Source organism: Pelmatolapia mariae, linkage group LG3_W (assembly GCF_036321145.2).
Source record: "Pelmatolapia mariae isolate MD_Pm_ZW linkage group LG3_W, Pm_UMD_F_2, whole genome shotgun sequence".
NCBI classification, from domain to species: Eukaryota; Metazoa; Chordata; class Actinopteri; order Cichliformes; family Cichlidae; genus Pelmatolapia; species Pelmatolapia mariae.
In genome coordinates, this window is record NC_086229.1 from 80231883 (window position 1) to 80246497 (window position 14615).

Here is a 14615-nt window from a genome sequence, read left to right on the forward strand (position 1 = left end):
TATCCCAAACAGAACTGTTGAAACAAGGGAGCTGTCACGCTGTTTATGCTAAAACACTAGCATCTGAATGCTGCAGTAGAAATCGAGACTCATAATATCCGGCAACATTTTTCCAGTCTTCTGTCCAACTTTGGTCTGTGTAAGCTGTAAGCCTCAGTTTCCTGTTCTTAGCTGACAGGAAGTGTCACTCAGTGTGGTCTTCTGCTACTATAACCCACCTGCTTCGAAGTTCAATGTGTTGTGCATTCAGAGACACTCTCCTGCATACTTTGGTTGCAATGAGTGGTAATTTGAGCTACTGTTGCCTACAGCTCAAAGAAGTCTGGCCATTCTCCTCTGACATTTTCACCCACAGAACTGCTGCTCATTCAGAATTTTCTCATTTTCAGACCACTCTCTGTTGGTTTTGTGGGAAATTCCCAGTATATCCTAGGTAGAATGTGATCACACATACACACCGTGATCTGACTACTTCATAGGAAAAAGGCCAATTCACATAAAGTAAGAATTAATGTTTATTGAACTTCCACAATGTAGTCTGATTAAAACTGCTACTTTTTTCTTTTCTTTTTTTTACAGTCAATGTTACATCAGTGCATAAAGAAATAAATAAAGTAATAAAGGGGTAGTCTTTATGTGGAATGTACCAATGTTATTCTACATTTGTAAGAAGAGCAGATTAATAACAGATTAATGCCTCTAAATGTAAATGTCAAATGTAATAGCAAAAAACACAAAACTACACAAAAAATAAATCTAAAAGTGCTTTTTCATCAACACAAATACAAGCGCAAAAACGTAGAAAAGCCTCCACACTTGAACCTTTTTCTTGCTGCTACCAAATCTGATCTGCAATCTGGAATAGATTTGGAACAGTTTAGTCAGACTTAGCTGCACGGTCACTGTAGTGTAAGGTTGAATATTTAAAAGAACAAAAAAGAAAGGTTCCCATCCCATGCCCACTCTGCAGGTCTTTCATATCATTGGAAGCAACAACTAAAAAAATGTGACATTTGCTGCTCAGATCCTGATTGGTTCTCGAGTGGTCGTGTGACACTGCAGCATTTCCGCGTGTTTAAAAAAGAAAAGAAAAAACAGTAATTCTGTGTTGTGTTTATGACAGGTTACAGTGTAACATAGTGTTATCTTTACGCTGTTCTCGTCTGACAACATGAGGTACAAAATCACAAGTGTCACCTTCTCACTGACTACAAACACTACACACAGCTACGAATACACATAAATATTCAGCTACGCTCTCATCGGCCATCATTCACACAGCTCTCGCTGCCGAGGACAGTTAACTTTACACGTGGTGTTCTATTATGAAGTAGTAAAACAAAGCACGAGTCACGCAGTGAGATAACAACTGGGGGTTTGATATGACATCACAGTTTAGCAGCTTAATCTACCTGATTAAATAGCCCTAATGGTTACGTTTGTTAGTGCGTCAGAGAGAGAAAAACGTACAGGAGGTACTTAATAGCTTTGCTATAGACTGTCAGCCTTCATTAGCTCCAATATAATCCTTTTCAACACAACTTTGTGCGTCAAATTGAGGCAACTGTGCCGATGCAACTCCTTTGGGGTGCTTCGAAATTAAAGCAAAGATCAAAACTGCATTATATGCACCGTCACACAGCGGCAACGATATCCTTAACCCAGTTGTCACCCACATATTGTGGTCTTGGAAACAATAGCCGTAAGCTCCTATTTATTCACAATTAGTTGCTGCTCTACACTACATTCTTCAGCCCACACTGCTTAAGGTACTGTTGACTCTAGTAAGGCTATGGTCTATGGATTTAAGGAAAAAAAAAAAAAGCCATCTGAATGTAGTGAATCTTCCGCTTGCTCATACATCCCCATCTTCAATCCGTGCTAGCTGCCTCTCCAGCAACTCAATTCTCTGATTCTGAGCAAGCACGACGGCCCGCAGAGCTTTCATTTCTGCTAACAGCTCGCTCAACACGTCATCCTGAAAGAAGAGAGAGAGAGAGAGAGAGAAACAAACAAGTCAAAAATAGCTTCAAAAAATCTTAAATCAGCATCTCACTTGCTACTGACCGACCTCTCTCTTTGGCCTATCGCCGTTTCCATCCGTCTCCCTCGTGGCCGCTGTCGGCTGTGGCGTCTCTTCTTCTGTCTCCTTGGCGGCAGAGGTAGGCGTGGACGTGGGAGCTGCTACGTTCCCTGCGGAAGGTGGGACGGCCCCGGTCCCAGAGTCCTGAGAGACGAGCTTGGGCTTGCTTCTGAGAGTGTCTCTGTGTTTGGATGGAGGAGCTGTGTAGCCACCACTCAGGGAGACCAGCAGCGGTGGCGCGTCCTGCCCCGCGATCCATTCGTCAGCCAGGAGGGCTGGCTCCAGGCCGGCTGTGTCTGGGTAAAGGTCTCCCTGGAACAGATCTGACTGGAGAGGAAATATGGAAACTTCATTAGCTCTTAAAAAAGGCAGTTCATAAAGTCCACTTTTAAAGTATGTGTGTGCCTTACTTTTCGTGGTACAGTCATAGAAATGGGTTCCACCTTCCTCTCATGAAGCTTATAAAACCTGCCAAAAAAGCAAGGAGAAAGTCCCGTCTGACGTTATTCTGCATTATTCTTTCCCACTTTTAGGAGACTGGTCAGTTCCTGAAGTAGCTGTGTATTGTAGTTTTTACTAGTTACGGGTACGCATACTGTTCTTACCTGGCAATTTCACACTTATTGACATCCACACCTCTTTTACTCAGAAAGCCTGCACCCCTCTGAGGTTCTTTGCTGCTGTATAAGCTGAGGAAGTGAACGTACGGTGATTCATCAGTCACTTCAAAGTATCGGATGGTGCAGTCCCCCTGAAAGCCATGAGATTAAAAACAAAAAAACAAAACAATCACGATGATTAATGCTGCATACAACAAGATAAATTTCTATTTGCCACATGATGCCAAGGCTTCACCTTCCCACACAGGTAGACCATGTTTGTGTCGGGGTCATAAAAGGGCAGCAGAACTCCATTACTCGTATCCATTTCCTGTATTACCATTGGCTCTGAGAGGTCTTTCTGTAAGATAAAAGCATTTTCACATCACTAGAATGCCTACTCTAACAATCACACATGTTTTTGTGTCTCAAACCTTTTCCATGTGTAAAATTCAGTTCACCTGCATTAGACCACATGTCTAACAAGAAACTTACAGTATCCCACAAAGCCAGCTGCCTCTCGCTCATACGGCTGAAGCCTGTCGTCAGGATTTTTCCATCAGAGAGGAACACTGCTCTCATGGGCCTGGTACCATCATGGACTTTCTCTCTGACCTAGGAAAGCAGTCACAAGCTGATCAAGAGCCATCACTAATGCGCTATACCAGAAATGAGAGCTGAGCCGCGCTCCACGCTTTGCTCACATCTTCACGGACAGCATGAATGTGAAATCACCTTGAGGACGGCGCCTCTTCGCGGATCGATGACGCGCAGGGCTTTGTCCTTGCAGACGGTACATATCGCACTGCCGTCCTTGTTCCAGCTGACACTGTAGATCAAGTCTGGGTGGCCGTCATCAAGCTGGTACACTAGCTCCCCCGTGCCCACGTTCCACACGCAGATCACATTATCACAGCCTACAGAGAGGGAAAGACAACATCCAAGGAAGAGGGCGTGAAGCCTGAAATTGTACAGGGCAGGGATGTGAGGATAAACAGATGCAGATGTTGCAGATGTTCATATAAATTCATTTGCTTTTCTTGTTCGTCTTGAGAAAGTGACAGGTGTATTATGAATGTATTATGACACCGTATATCAATCTATAATAAAAACAGGTTAGGGCGATGCTAAATTGAACAGCAGTGTGAATGGATGTCTGTCTCTGTGTCAGCCCTGTGACAGATACTACCTACACACACTACCTCAGTATGTCATTAACTTTATCAAAGTAAATATTGGTAAAGTAAACTCGCGGTGAGAGAAGCAAAGAAGCCAAAGTATTAACTGATCTGCCACATTAAAACTGAATAATAATGACAATACACACACAATAGCACAATGCAGTGAACAAATCCCTTTTGCATCTTTAAAGGAATTCCCCGATAGTTTAAAGTCGCTTAATCGAAACACCACCTGTGCCGTTTTCAGCGTATTGTATCACGGCTCGCTCTGTGATTCCAAACTGGGCTTTTCTGCCTTCTCCCTGATATGTTCTGCATCAAGTCTCAACTTCTAAATACATGTGTCGTACATGGAGTGTGTCCTATAAATGGTTGAATCCGTCTTGCTTACTTTTCTCGATCAGCGGCAATGTCACAAACAATCACATCATTTCCATTTTGAACAAGTCGTTGTTGATCTTTCACATAAAACATTCATTTATTTGTGTTGTTAGTTTAAAGAAGATGTAGCTAGAGTGGAAAGACGAGTCGATTCCTTGCACTTCAGGTCAATATTTTAATTGAAATGGAGTGAGAGCAGCGAAGCTGTTTGCTGGGAGTCGATCTGTGACATGATGTCAGTACCTCAATATTCTTTTTTTATTAATTCCCCTTTACAGTACAATTAATGATAGCAAATATTGATGTTTATTTAAACAAGCAGTTGCACTTAAACATGTTTCCCCTATCAATGTTATTTAATTGATTGAGTCCTTGCAGTGGATCCCAAAAGGAATATGACAAAGTGAACAATTAACAGAGTCACTTCGCCACTTCACTGACACGATCAAGAATCAAATAATTATGATAACTGTACACAGATAACATAATACACTGTATTTGATGCTATATCACGATACCAGCAGTTAATGTGAGTGATTTGAAAATGTTATATCATTGAATACAATTCTAATCTCACTCTATTATGGAAATTTAGCACAGTATAACTGTGTTGTTGTGTTGCCTTTCTTGTCGCTAACTCTAACTTATACTGAGGAGCAACAACGCCTGCAGAGCTGCTTAAAAAGGCTGGTGGTAAAATAATGCAGCGTGAACAATATGCACTCTTCTCAGTATGCATTAACATAAGTGGGTATCTTACATTCTTACACTGCCATGAGGATCCCGCAGGCCAAACATTACTTTATGTGCTTGTGCGTATAGTAGTGCCTCCTTTGCGTAGGCTACATTTCCAATGGAAACCAGCTCTGGCAGCTTTTCAGCAAAGTGTAATTATTTTTCAGGTTAATCACATGCTGTGAATTGCTGAGGAGGGAAATCCTACTCCGTACTTGTATTATGCAGCAGTATTTGAACTGGCTGTCACTGAACACCAACACAGTAAGACAGGAGCTGCTCCTCAACTCTCACTGTTTACAAATGGACGGGTGTATGTCACTTTTATCTGGATAATGAGGAATGTTTAGCACGGGGAAGCTACGCCTCAAGTTTCACTGTCACCATATTTGGAGTTTGTTAAAAGGTAAAATGATCCCTGGATGTTTATTACAAGGCAAAGGTTACCTTAATTCACCATATAAAACTCAAGTACAATACATTTCCAGTGTGCAAACACAAGCCCTTTGTTTTAGATCACTTTTTTATGGAAATATATGTAAAGCAACATACAAACTACACCAGCCTGCTTCCACAGTGGCGCAGTTTAATGTTTAGACCATGTTCTCTACACAACACACTTAAAAAACACACCAGTCATAGCCAGTTATCACTGTTATTTTCCACAGATGTGAACCATGTTTGGTTATAGGAGAACAATGAGAGCACTACAATGCTACAGATGGTCCTACCTGCAGTTAGGAGGATATTGAAGGCAGTTGGGTGCCAAGCCAGGAGTCCCACTCGTTTACTGTGTCCCTCAAGGGTCACAGTGGCATCAGTCATTGGACTTGTGAGCCCACCATCTGGGATCTGCCACACCTTCAACATAAAGCAGACATATATATGTGTGTCGTATAATTTTTACAGTTTTCCTGACATATTATTAGCCTTACTGCTATCAGAGCCTTCCTTCCCCTCACCATCTCCCTCCTAAACAGTTGAACTGTCACACTGCTTCACACTGCTAGACAGCAACAGCAATTTATGCACACTCTGTGGTATCCATTTCTGCATTTCTGTATTTTCTGTATATAAGATTTAGATTGGTTATTTTATTGGCGGTTTATACACCTTTGTGTACATATAGATAGATAGATAGATAGATAGATAGATAGATAGATAGATAGATAGATAAGTGCTGTCAGCATTAATCTCGTTAAAATGACTGTAACGCCACAACCGCAATAACGTGGCAAATCTCTGTTAGCAAGTGCATTGGGCTGCATGGCGCTAACACGTTAACGATCTAACCGTGCTAACGTGTTGACGCCGTGCAGCCCCACGCACACGGCAATCCACGCATTAACGCTGACAGCACTTGGAGTACATCATCATTTCTTCATCCAAATTTACTCAATACCACATTTATTTTTACCTGTTAAATATAAAGCTACAGCCAAGACATGATTGGCTTTGTTTAATAGTAAGGCTGTTAGAAGGAAAAAAACAGCCAGCTTAGCTAGTCCTGCACAATACACCTTTTAAAAGATTAAAAAAGCTCTAACATTTTAGGAAGTGACCTTTTAAGTAGCTCCATAGCTTAATTTGTTACGTTTGGTCAGAGCTAGCCTAGCTACTACCCACTTAGTGTTTGTGCTAAGTTAAGCCAGCTTGCGTTGGCTTTAGTTTCACATTTGGGTTTGGTGTCAATCGTAGCATTTCACTGGCCTTAATTATCAATATCAACTAAATGTGCATTTAGGTTCTCTTTCAACATTTCAAATTTTTATTAGTTAATATATATGTATTTTTTAAAAACAGTATCTACATCCCAGTATAGCTTTTCGGTAGTATCAAGAGTGATTTACTTTCTGTTAAAAAATGGTAAGGTGTGCCTGAAGAAAAGACTATGGGTGCTCGTCAATCATTTATCTGGAGTCAGTGACATTCTTTTAACCCCACTCCTCGACCAACCGTGTCTAACAGCTGAGGAATGCCAACTTGTTTTACGGAGACCTCGCCGTAAGTTTACACAGCTGTGATCAGAGAAACAATATTACCTACACCTAAAAACTGCTGCAAACCAAGCACACACCCCTGGCAGTCGTCTCCTTCAGCTGAACAATCACTGTTTAAAAAAAAAAAAAGCTCTGGAATTTCTTGGATGACTTGACAAAGCACCTAAAGTGTTGATCCAGGCTCCAACCTAACCTCAGAAATGACACGACCTCTGTCCCCATGCCACACACTACAGGAAACCCTCATATGTTTTGTATTCACACCAGCACTGGCATTATGGACGGACCCAGGGGACCAAAGACCTTCTCAGCTGAATTCTACTGACATACTTTTACAATTATAAGTAAAATTAAGTCATACAATATGATAAAGAAAGTGTTAAATACACAGGTTATTGTAGTAACATCCATGTTAATTATTATAGTAGCTTGAAGCACACTCAAGGTCTGCACCCTGAAGTCTGATGTGTTTTCATTAGCAGCAGAAGAAGGACCAGCACAGCTTTAGTGGGTTAAGGTTGCGGCGGGTTTGATGCCTACAGACGTCAGATTACAGATAACTTGACCACAAACCACCAGCACAGAATTTCTACAAGGTTTGAAAATTTTACCTTCACCGTGCAATCTTCTGAGGCACTTGCAATGACATTGTCATCATGAGGACTCCACTGGATGTCCAGCACTGGTGCTGCATGACCACAGACCGTGGGACAGGACTGGTCGATTCTTCCACTCTGTAGAGAAAAACAGAACGTTTCAACCATTAACGCATTATCCAATCCTGCTAATGGTCTCGTAAGTGTAGAAAGTACTTTAGTCAGGCATGCAGCAGGCTGTTAAAAAGTTGGTGACATAATGCTTTTAGTAGGAGAGTGGAAGAAACATCGATCTACTGTTTATCTAATACTCTGTAATGTAGGAGATTGAACCTTGCTGATTGGAACCACGAGGAAGGCCCCTCCTCCACCCGCTTCAATGATAACAGCAATGAATTTGGGGTTGACTGCACAGAGTGGACTGTCCCACGTCACCCGGGACACTCTGACATCATCGATGCAGTGCTCGGCTTTCCACGCCTGGGCGAAAACATGGCGGAATTTGCTCTGCCTGACTACACCTCGCCGGAAAGACATACCTGAGGAGATTAAGATTACACAGAGGAAACAGTTACAATTCAGCAACCTTAAATGGACAGATGCTGCTGAATGACAGTAAATTATTAACTCATCAGCTGAAAAGTAAAAAGCTTCTGTCAGCAAACAGTAATCAAATAAGCAGGATAATTATTAACCAAACAGCTAATAAGCTTGAAAAAGAAATTCTGGTTTAATCATTTGGACTTAGGGCTGTTCGATATAACGATATATATCGGATGACGATTTAAAAACGTCTATCGTTTCCTATTATGCTATCGTTTGCTTCGTGGTGTCGTAAAATAAACTGTTTACAGCAATATTTTTCATCGTTTTGACGGTCACTGTAGTGGCTATATTAATTTCTTAAAGTTCTCTCTTTCTCTTATATTTAATATAACCACACTATGGGCGGACAAGAGCCTGTTTTTACTTGTTTTCCTTAGCAACAATAACGGTAAAACCGTCGCGTTGCTCCGCTGTCCGCTTGTTTGTTTTCCACGTAAACCTTTCACAATAAAGCTCAAGATCCTGTTGAGACTTTTCAAAATAAACTGAATCACATGAAAGAGTATGCAGAGAGTTTACGGATGAGAAGCAAAAAAAGAGCCGCCAGGTGGTAAAAAATAAACCTTAGACTCAAACTTTCAGAGAAAATGGTGGCCGTTACAACTTATGTCTAAAAATGTATAGTTTCATGCATCGGTTAAAACACTCGAATCCAGGTAAAGGACGCCCAGCTGGAAAAACTAAACGCAAGTCGAGTTGCCCGAGATTCACAGAATTTACAGAAAATATTACATTTTTGTGATTTATATCGTTGTCGGGACGATAAATGTCTTATATCGGGACATGAGATTTTTGTCATATCGCACAGCCCTATTTGGACTGTGAAAAAAATGATATTTTTCCCAGTAAAATATGGCTAAAATGAAATATTGTAACCTTTTAAAAAGGACTATATCTTATTTAAAATGCAGGTTAACTCAAACAAGCAACCATACATGTCTTCTTTATCTACTCAGATCTCCATTTTTCAGTATATTTTATGACGGAAAATAAACCTTGACTGTTATAGGATTTTTAAGAACGATACACATACCGATAATATTATTGGTCCTTGATAAGATCACAATAGTTTCAAAATATTCTTTTGTATATAGTCAGTAAGTACTTTACCGTTTTTGTGTTTTCACTTCTAGTTAAGCTGTAGAGTGCCCACCCACTGGTGGACAAACTAGGCAACATCAGCACTCATAGCACGGTTGAAGGGTGTTTCTCCCATCTCTTCTTTACTTTTTAAATTTTCATTTATGGCCTGATATAAATGTTGATACTGATATATCAGCAAATATCTGATATCAGCTCTCAGCAATATATAATTCAGGCTCCAGTGAAAATAATAAGCATTTTCCATATTTAGGACAATTAAATGGACAATTATAATACCCCACCATATACCTCCAAAAATATAATGCTGTGCATATTGCATATTTAATTTTCTGCATATATCATATATATTTTATTCTGTATATATGGTATTTATTTACTGTGATTTGCTTGGCTCTCTTTTCGCACAAATGTGGGACAAGCACTACAACTAATGAATGTGCAATGACAATAAAGTGTTAAAACTTAAAAATAAAGATCCTGTTTTTTTAAGATGATTGTCACATAAGAAAACAGATTCTTTTGGCTTTTATGAGTTACCAAGAAACACTTAGTTACACTTTCCCACTTGGGATGGGGAAAATATTTGGAATTGTATAGAAATAAAAACAGACTGAGTATGCATGCTTTATTAAAACTGTAGTCTTAATCTTTTGAATCCCCAAACTCTGCACTAAAACCATTGTTGCTGTACAGCTGATTTAGTAAATCCTCACCATCTTCATATGGTCAGTGAAAAAGACCAACAAACAAAAAAGTGGCCAGGGCAGCGGGCAAATTCTTTCATACTGGGAGCCTGCCCTGAAAAGTACAGTCAGGCTTCAGTGGACAAAAGGGCATGATCCGCCTGAAACCAAAACATGCCGTGCAGGGAGGAGAAGGGGGTTGGGCAGTCATAGCTGCTGTGAGAGGAGGCAGTAACTCTATATGCCATATACCAATGGTCAAAGCAAACTGCATATCAGCAGGTATTAAGCCTACAGAGGGCTCCAGCGTGAGGATGAAACCGCCCCAAATCCAGTTTGCTGGAGTCCACTACGTCCAGTCTGCGTTTAAACCTGTGTTATTAAACAGCGCGATCTTACTGCACGATAATGTTCGTTTTTATATATACCCATTTAGTAAATATGCAGCATCCTTGCACCATTTCTCTGTCTTCCCATTGTCTGCTCACAATAGGAGGTGAGGAGACAGCAATTGTTGTTTTTTTCTTCTTTTTTGCAAAGAAACAAATGCAGGCATGAGCAACAAAGGACCCGTTTTAGGTAATCTCACAATGACACATCTCGCGTTATTATTTTCCAGTCCAAAAGCGCACATACCTGCGGTTTTTGAGAGACCTCTCTAATTGGAAGAAGGATCACCAAAGACTCGGGCGTGAGAAGAGGAGGCCAATAAAATAATCCGCCGCCAGCAGCAGTAACTTAATCCTCTCCTGTGTCCAGACAAGCGTTCACGTAGATTGCGCAGACCTATAACAAAAACGTGTTCATTAGAGGGGGGAAATCCGATTTATTTATTTATTTATTAATCCAATTCTCAGCTGTCTTCTTGTTAGTTTGCTAGGAATTGCGCCTGTCTGCTGTGGCAGAGGTCTAACCTGACAGAGCATGTCCCGCGCTCATAAAGCCACGCTAAAAAGAGCCCGGCTGCCGGTGATGGTGGAGGGAGAGATGCGGACACCGCTTGTCCCCGTCTCCCTTTACAAACGACTGTTTTGGAGCGACGACTCGAGCAGAATCCCAGACACTTCCGCTCAAGGCAGGATGTGTCAAAGACACGCAGGAGTAAAGAGAGATATCCTCCGTCTACGTCTACATTCCCGTCGGCCAGACCGGATATGTACTGTTTATACTCACCTTAAGAGCATACATAAAAACACCAAGGGACGAGCGTATTAGACCTAAAAACGGAAAACAGACCACTATTGCGCTGTTAGCTCAAACTATCAGCAAACCTCAATTGAAGCCATTAGCATTTAAGCACTTAATTTTTAATTAGGGCTTTAAATGTGGAGTAATTTATCAATTTTGGGGCTTCAAAACCTAATCTACTGTTTCTCGGAGGATTTATGCGTGTTCCCAAACTGATATCTGAACTCAAATTTAAATGAAGATGATTTGAAATGATAATGATGACAATTAACAATTTTAAAACATTTTGCTGACATCCGGTCTTTTAAAAAAATCGTTATACGCAGAGGGTTATTTTAATAGTCTTTGTGCTCACTACTCAGAGCTGTGTCTCATGTTGTGGTAGCACCTTATAATACAGTGCAATTGTAATACAATATGACGTAATTTCCAAATATTTGTCATTCTTCTAAATTTAAAGTGTAAGGGCGTATGTACAGCAAAAGCAGAGAGTAAGAACTTGAAGTTTTAAAGGAAATGTGAATTTATTTATTCATTCATTTAATGTAAGCTTCTTAATATTAGGAGTAAGGTTTATCAAGCAATGTTTCTTTGTCTTACATTGTGATTACACAATATTATGACGGGGTTAGCTGTATTATAAAGTATCCTAACCGCCCCTTTACATTGCAATTGCACATTATACACATATATACTATACATGCTGGAATACACTTACTGTATTCCACTTATTCTTGGCTTATTAATGTTATTTTATTTGTATTTTTAGCTGAACATTATTCAGAAAGACAAAGTCCTATATTTAAAAGATTATTAGAGTATAATTAAAGTATAATGTCTTAAGTCAATTAAAACAAATGTAACGAGCACTAAGGTGTTGAATAAAATGTCAAAGAAATAAATTCATGATTTATTTATTCCATCAATTAAATATACATTTTCCCATTCATTCCCAGACAGGACTTGTAACACAGTCTACTAATATCCCAGCTGCACATGAGACCTATCACACCAAAAGTGCGAGCAAATAGCGCTACACTGCAAACCCAGTTTAGAGATACTGCAATCAATTTACCTATGGGCATGCACTGCAAACAATTCGGATCTCTGCACAGCTGGGAAGCAGCGCTATGCATGACCTGCAACCTGGGTTTATAAAGGAAGTGGCACAAACAAATAAACGAAAAAAACAAAAAAGAGAGAGGTTAGTTCGTCCTTACAAGACTCTCTCTCAATCATTCATAATAGCCCTTACGGCTGGACGGACTAACCAATACAAAATTACAAATCAACCAACCAAAAGAACAACAAAAGGACAGCAGAAGCAGCACAACAACAGCTGCAAAACACAGACAAGATTATTGATTAAAATGTTACACAATAAAAACATCAATTTTATGAAACTATTCAAAATCACAGCTCTAAAAAAACACCCAATATACCAACAATATTGATGGATTTCCCCGCACGCAGTTGATTTAGAGCTTGATTGATTCCACCATTAAAACTTGCGGCCACACTAACAAATACAACAACACACATTAAAAATAGGCACCTACAATAATAAATAATCCAAACAAAACAGCAAAAGTCTCTTACCGAACAACACAGCCACTCACACCAGAGTGAGTTAATCGTCTCTGGAACTTCCCACAGAAGAGTGCTGACTTCACCTCACACACAAGTTCCTCTGCCAATCACACAGCAAAATGCAGCAAACTGCCAGATGACACTTGTTACAACCCTTCCCTTCAAAGGGCATCAGCGACCCGACGATGAGTTGAAAAGAGAACACACTTGAAATTTTATTTATTTATAGTCTATTGTGGCCATTTAAATGGGTTTGAATGCTGTCCAGCAGTCTTCCTTATCGACCTTCGAGGCCCTTGAGCCAAGTTGGCTACACCCTCCTCCCCATGTTCTTGGTCCCCAGAAGAATCCAAATGGGGCACACTCTCATCTGTGAGACTTGACATCCCTCCCTTTAACACCACAGAATCACCATCTCCCTCTTCTGTAACATTCTAACCGTCACTGCACAACATCATAGGCAGCAAAAGCAGCAAACTGCCAGGTGACACTTGTTACACAAACAAACGAACACAAAACTTTCGGCTGCTCTCTTAATTACAAGGGTCTGCCACAGCGAATTCCACATATTTATCAGAGTTTTACGCCGGATGCCGTCCCTGTAGACACTCCAAAGGAATTCATGTCCAACCCATTAGTTAAAAAAAACAAAAAACACTGAATAATTTATATGTTTTAATAAGTATTTTAAAAATGCATTTGAAAATATGGCTTTAATTTGTAAACATTGCACTCTAAAATTGTTGAAATAATAGTTAAAAAAAAAAGAAGCCCCCAAACAATCTTGAATAATCAGGCCTCATGTCATCTCAAAGACCTCATAGTACCATATCACCCCAACAGAGCACTTCGCTCTCAGAGTGCTGGTTTACTCATGATTCCTAGACTATTTAAAAGTAGAATGGTAGGTAAAGTGTTCAGCTTTCAGGCCCCTCTTCTGTGGAACCAGCTCCTAGTCTGGAGACAGACACCCTCTCTGCTTTCAAGATTCAAGATTGAATTTTCCTTGTTGATAAAGCATATAGTTAGGGCTGGATAAGGTGACCCTGAATCCTCCCTTAGTTACACTGCAATAGGTGTAGGCTCCTGAGGCTTCCCATGACGCATTGTTTCTTCATCACTAACCCTTTTTTCACTGATTATGTGTTTATAAACCAATTTCTCAATTTAATCATTAGTTATTATTAATCTCTAGCTTCACAGCGTGTCCTTGTCCATTCTCCCTCCTTTCACCCCGAACTTGTCAGGCAGAGAGCTGCACCTATCTGAGCCTGGTTCTTCCAGAAGTTTCTTCCTGTTAAAAGGGAGTTTTTCTTTCCCCTGTCAGGAGGTGCTTGCTGATAAGGGCTCATCTGATTGTTGGGGTTTTCTCTGTATTATCGTAGGGTCTCTACCTTACAATTTAAAGCACCTTGAAGCAACTGATGTTGTGATTTGGGACTGTATAAATAAAGTTGAATTGAAAAAAATATCATTTGTCACTCTTGCTCAGTAGTGTGATGGTGTCTAAAAAATAAAATAAAATTTCCGAAATGTTTCTAAAATGGCTGCATTGAAACAAGCCGTATTTTATCTTCTTGATGCACGCTCAATTATCCAGGTAAGTAATGAAACGTTTCTCCCACTGAAAACGCTACGTCCAGATGAACAGAATCAATCTTTTGGTGAATCCGTACTTTAGTAGGATTAGAGATTGCATTTAACAGATCTTGTCATTATTTGCAAATAAAGTACAGAGATTATTTGCAAATAAAGTACAGAGATTTTTATTTGTGTTTGTCAAAGTAAATTTGGTTAAAATCTCATTGTCACCAGAAATTGTGCGACTCTGGTGGTTTTTTAAGGGTTATTCAGGTTAATGTAGCATTG

The 14615-nt window shown here is 40.0% G+C and overlaps 1 protein-coding gene across 1 annotated transcript; it reads right to left on the reverse strand.

Annotated features, from left to right (window-relative positions):
- Nucleotides 1-497: 497 nt before the first annotated feature.
- coro1b (coronin, actin binding protein, 1B) lies at nucleotides 498-11041 on the reverse strand. Its single transcript, XM_063470007.1, has 12 exons — nucleotides 10883-11041; nucleotides 10605-10754; nucleotides 7909-8114; nucleotides 7591-7713; nucleotides 5711-5840; nucleotides 3418-3599; nucleotides 3178-3297; nucleotides 2939-3043; nucleotides 2689-2834; nucleotides 2494-2551; nucleotides 2072-2410; nucleotides 498-1978 (listed from the first exon to the last, which is right to left on the reverse strand). Exons 3-12 carry the CDS (start codon nucleotides 8110-8112, stop codon nucleotides 1856-1858), a joined length of 1530 nt encoding a protein of 509 aa, XP_063326077.1. The 5' UTR covers nucleotides 8113-8114; nucleotides 10605-10754; nucleotides 10883-11041; the 3' UTR covers nucleotides 498-1855.
- Between the last annotated feature and the right edge of the window lie 3574 nt (nucleotides 11042-14615).

What these genes read in the sequence shown, in the direction of transcription:
- coro1b (XM_063470007.1), bottom strand. Translation starts at nt 8,112, where the DNA reads ATGTCTTTCCGGCGAGGTGTAGTCAGGCAGAGCAAATTCCGCCATGTT. An exon ending in CAGAAGATTGCACGGTGAAG is followed by an intron (nt 5,841 to 7,590) that starts GTAAAATTTTCA and finishes TTTATGTTGAAG; the next exon opens with GTGTGGCAGATCCCAGATGG. An exon ending in GCGATAGGCCAAAGAGAGAG is followed by an intron (nt 1,979 to 2,071) that starts GTCGGTCAGTAG and finishes CTCTTCTTTCAG; the next exon opens with GATGACGTGTTGAGCGAGCT.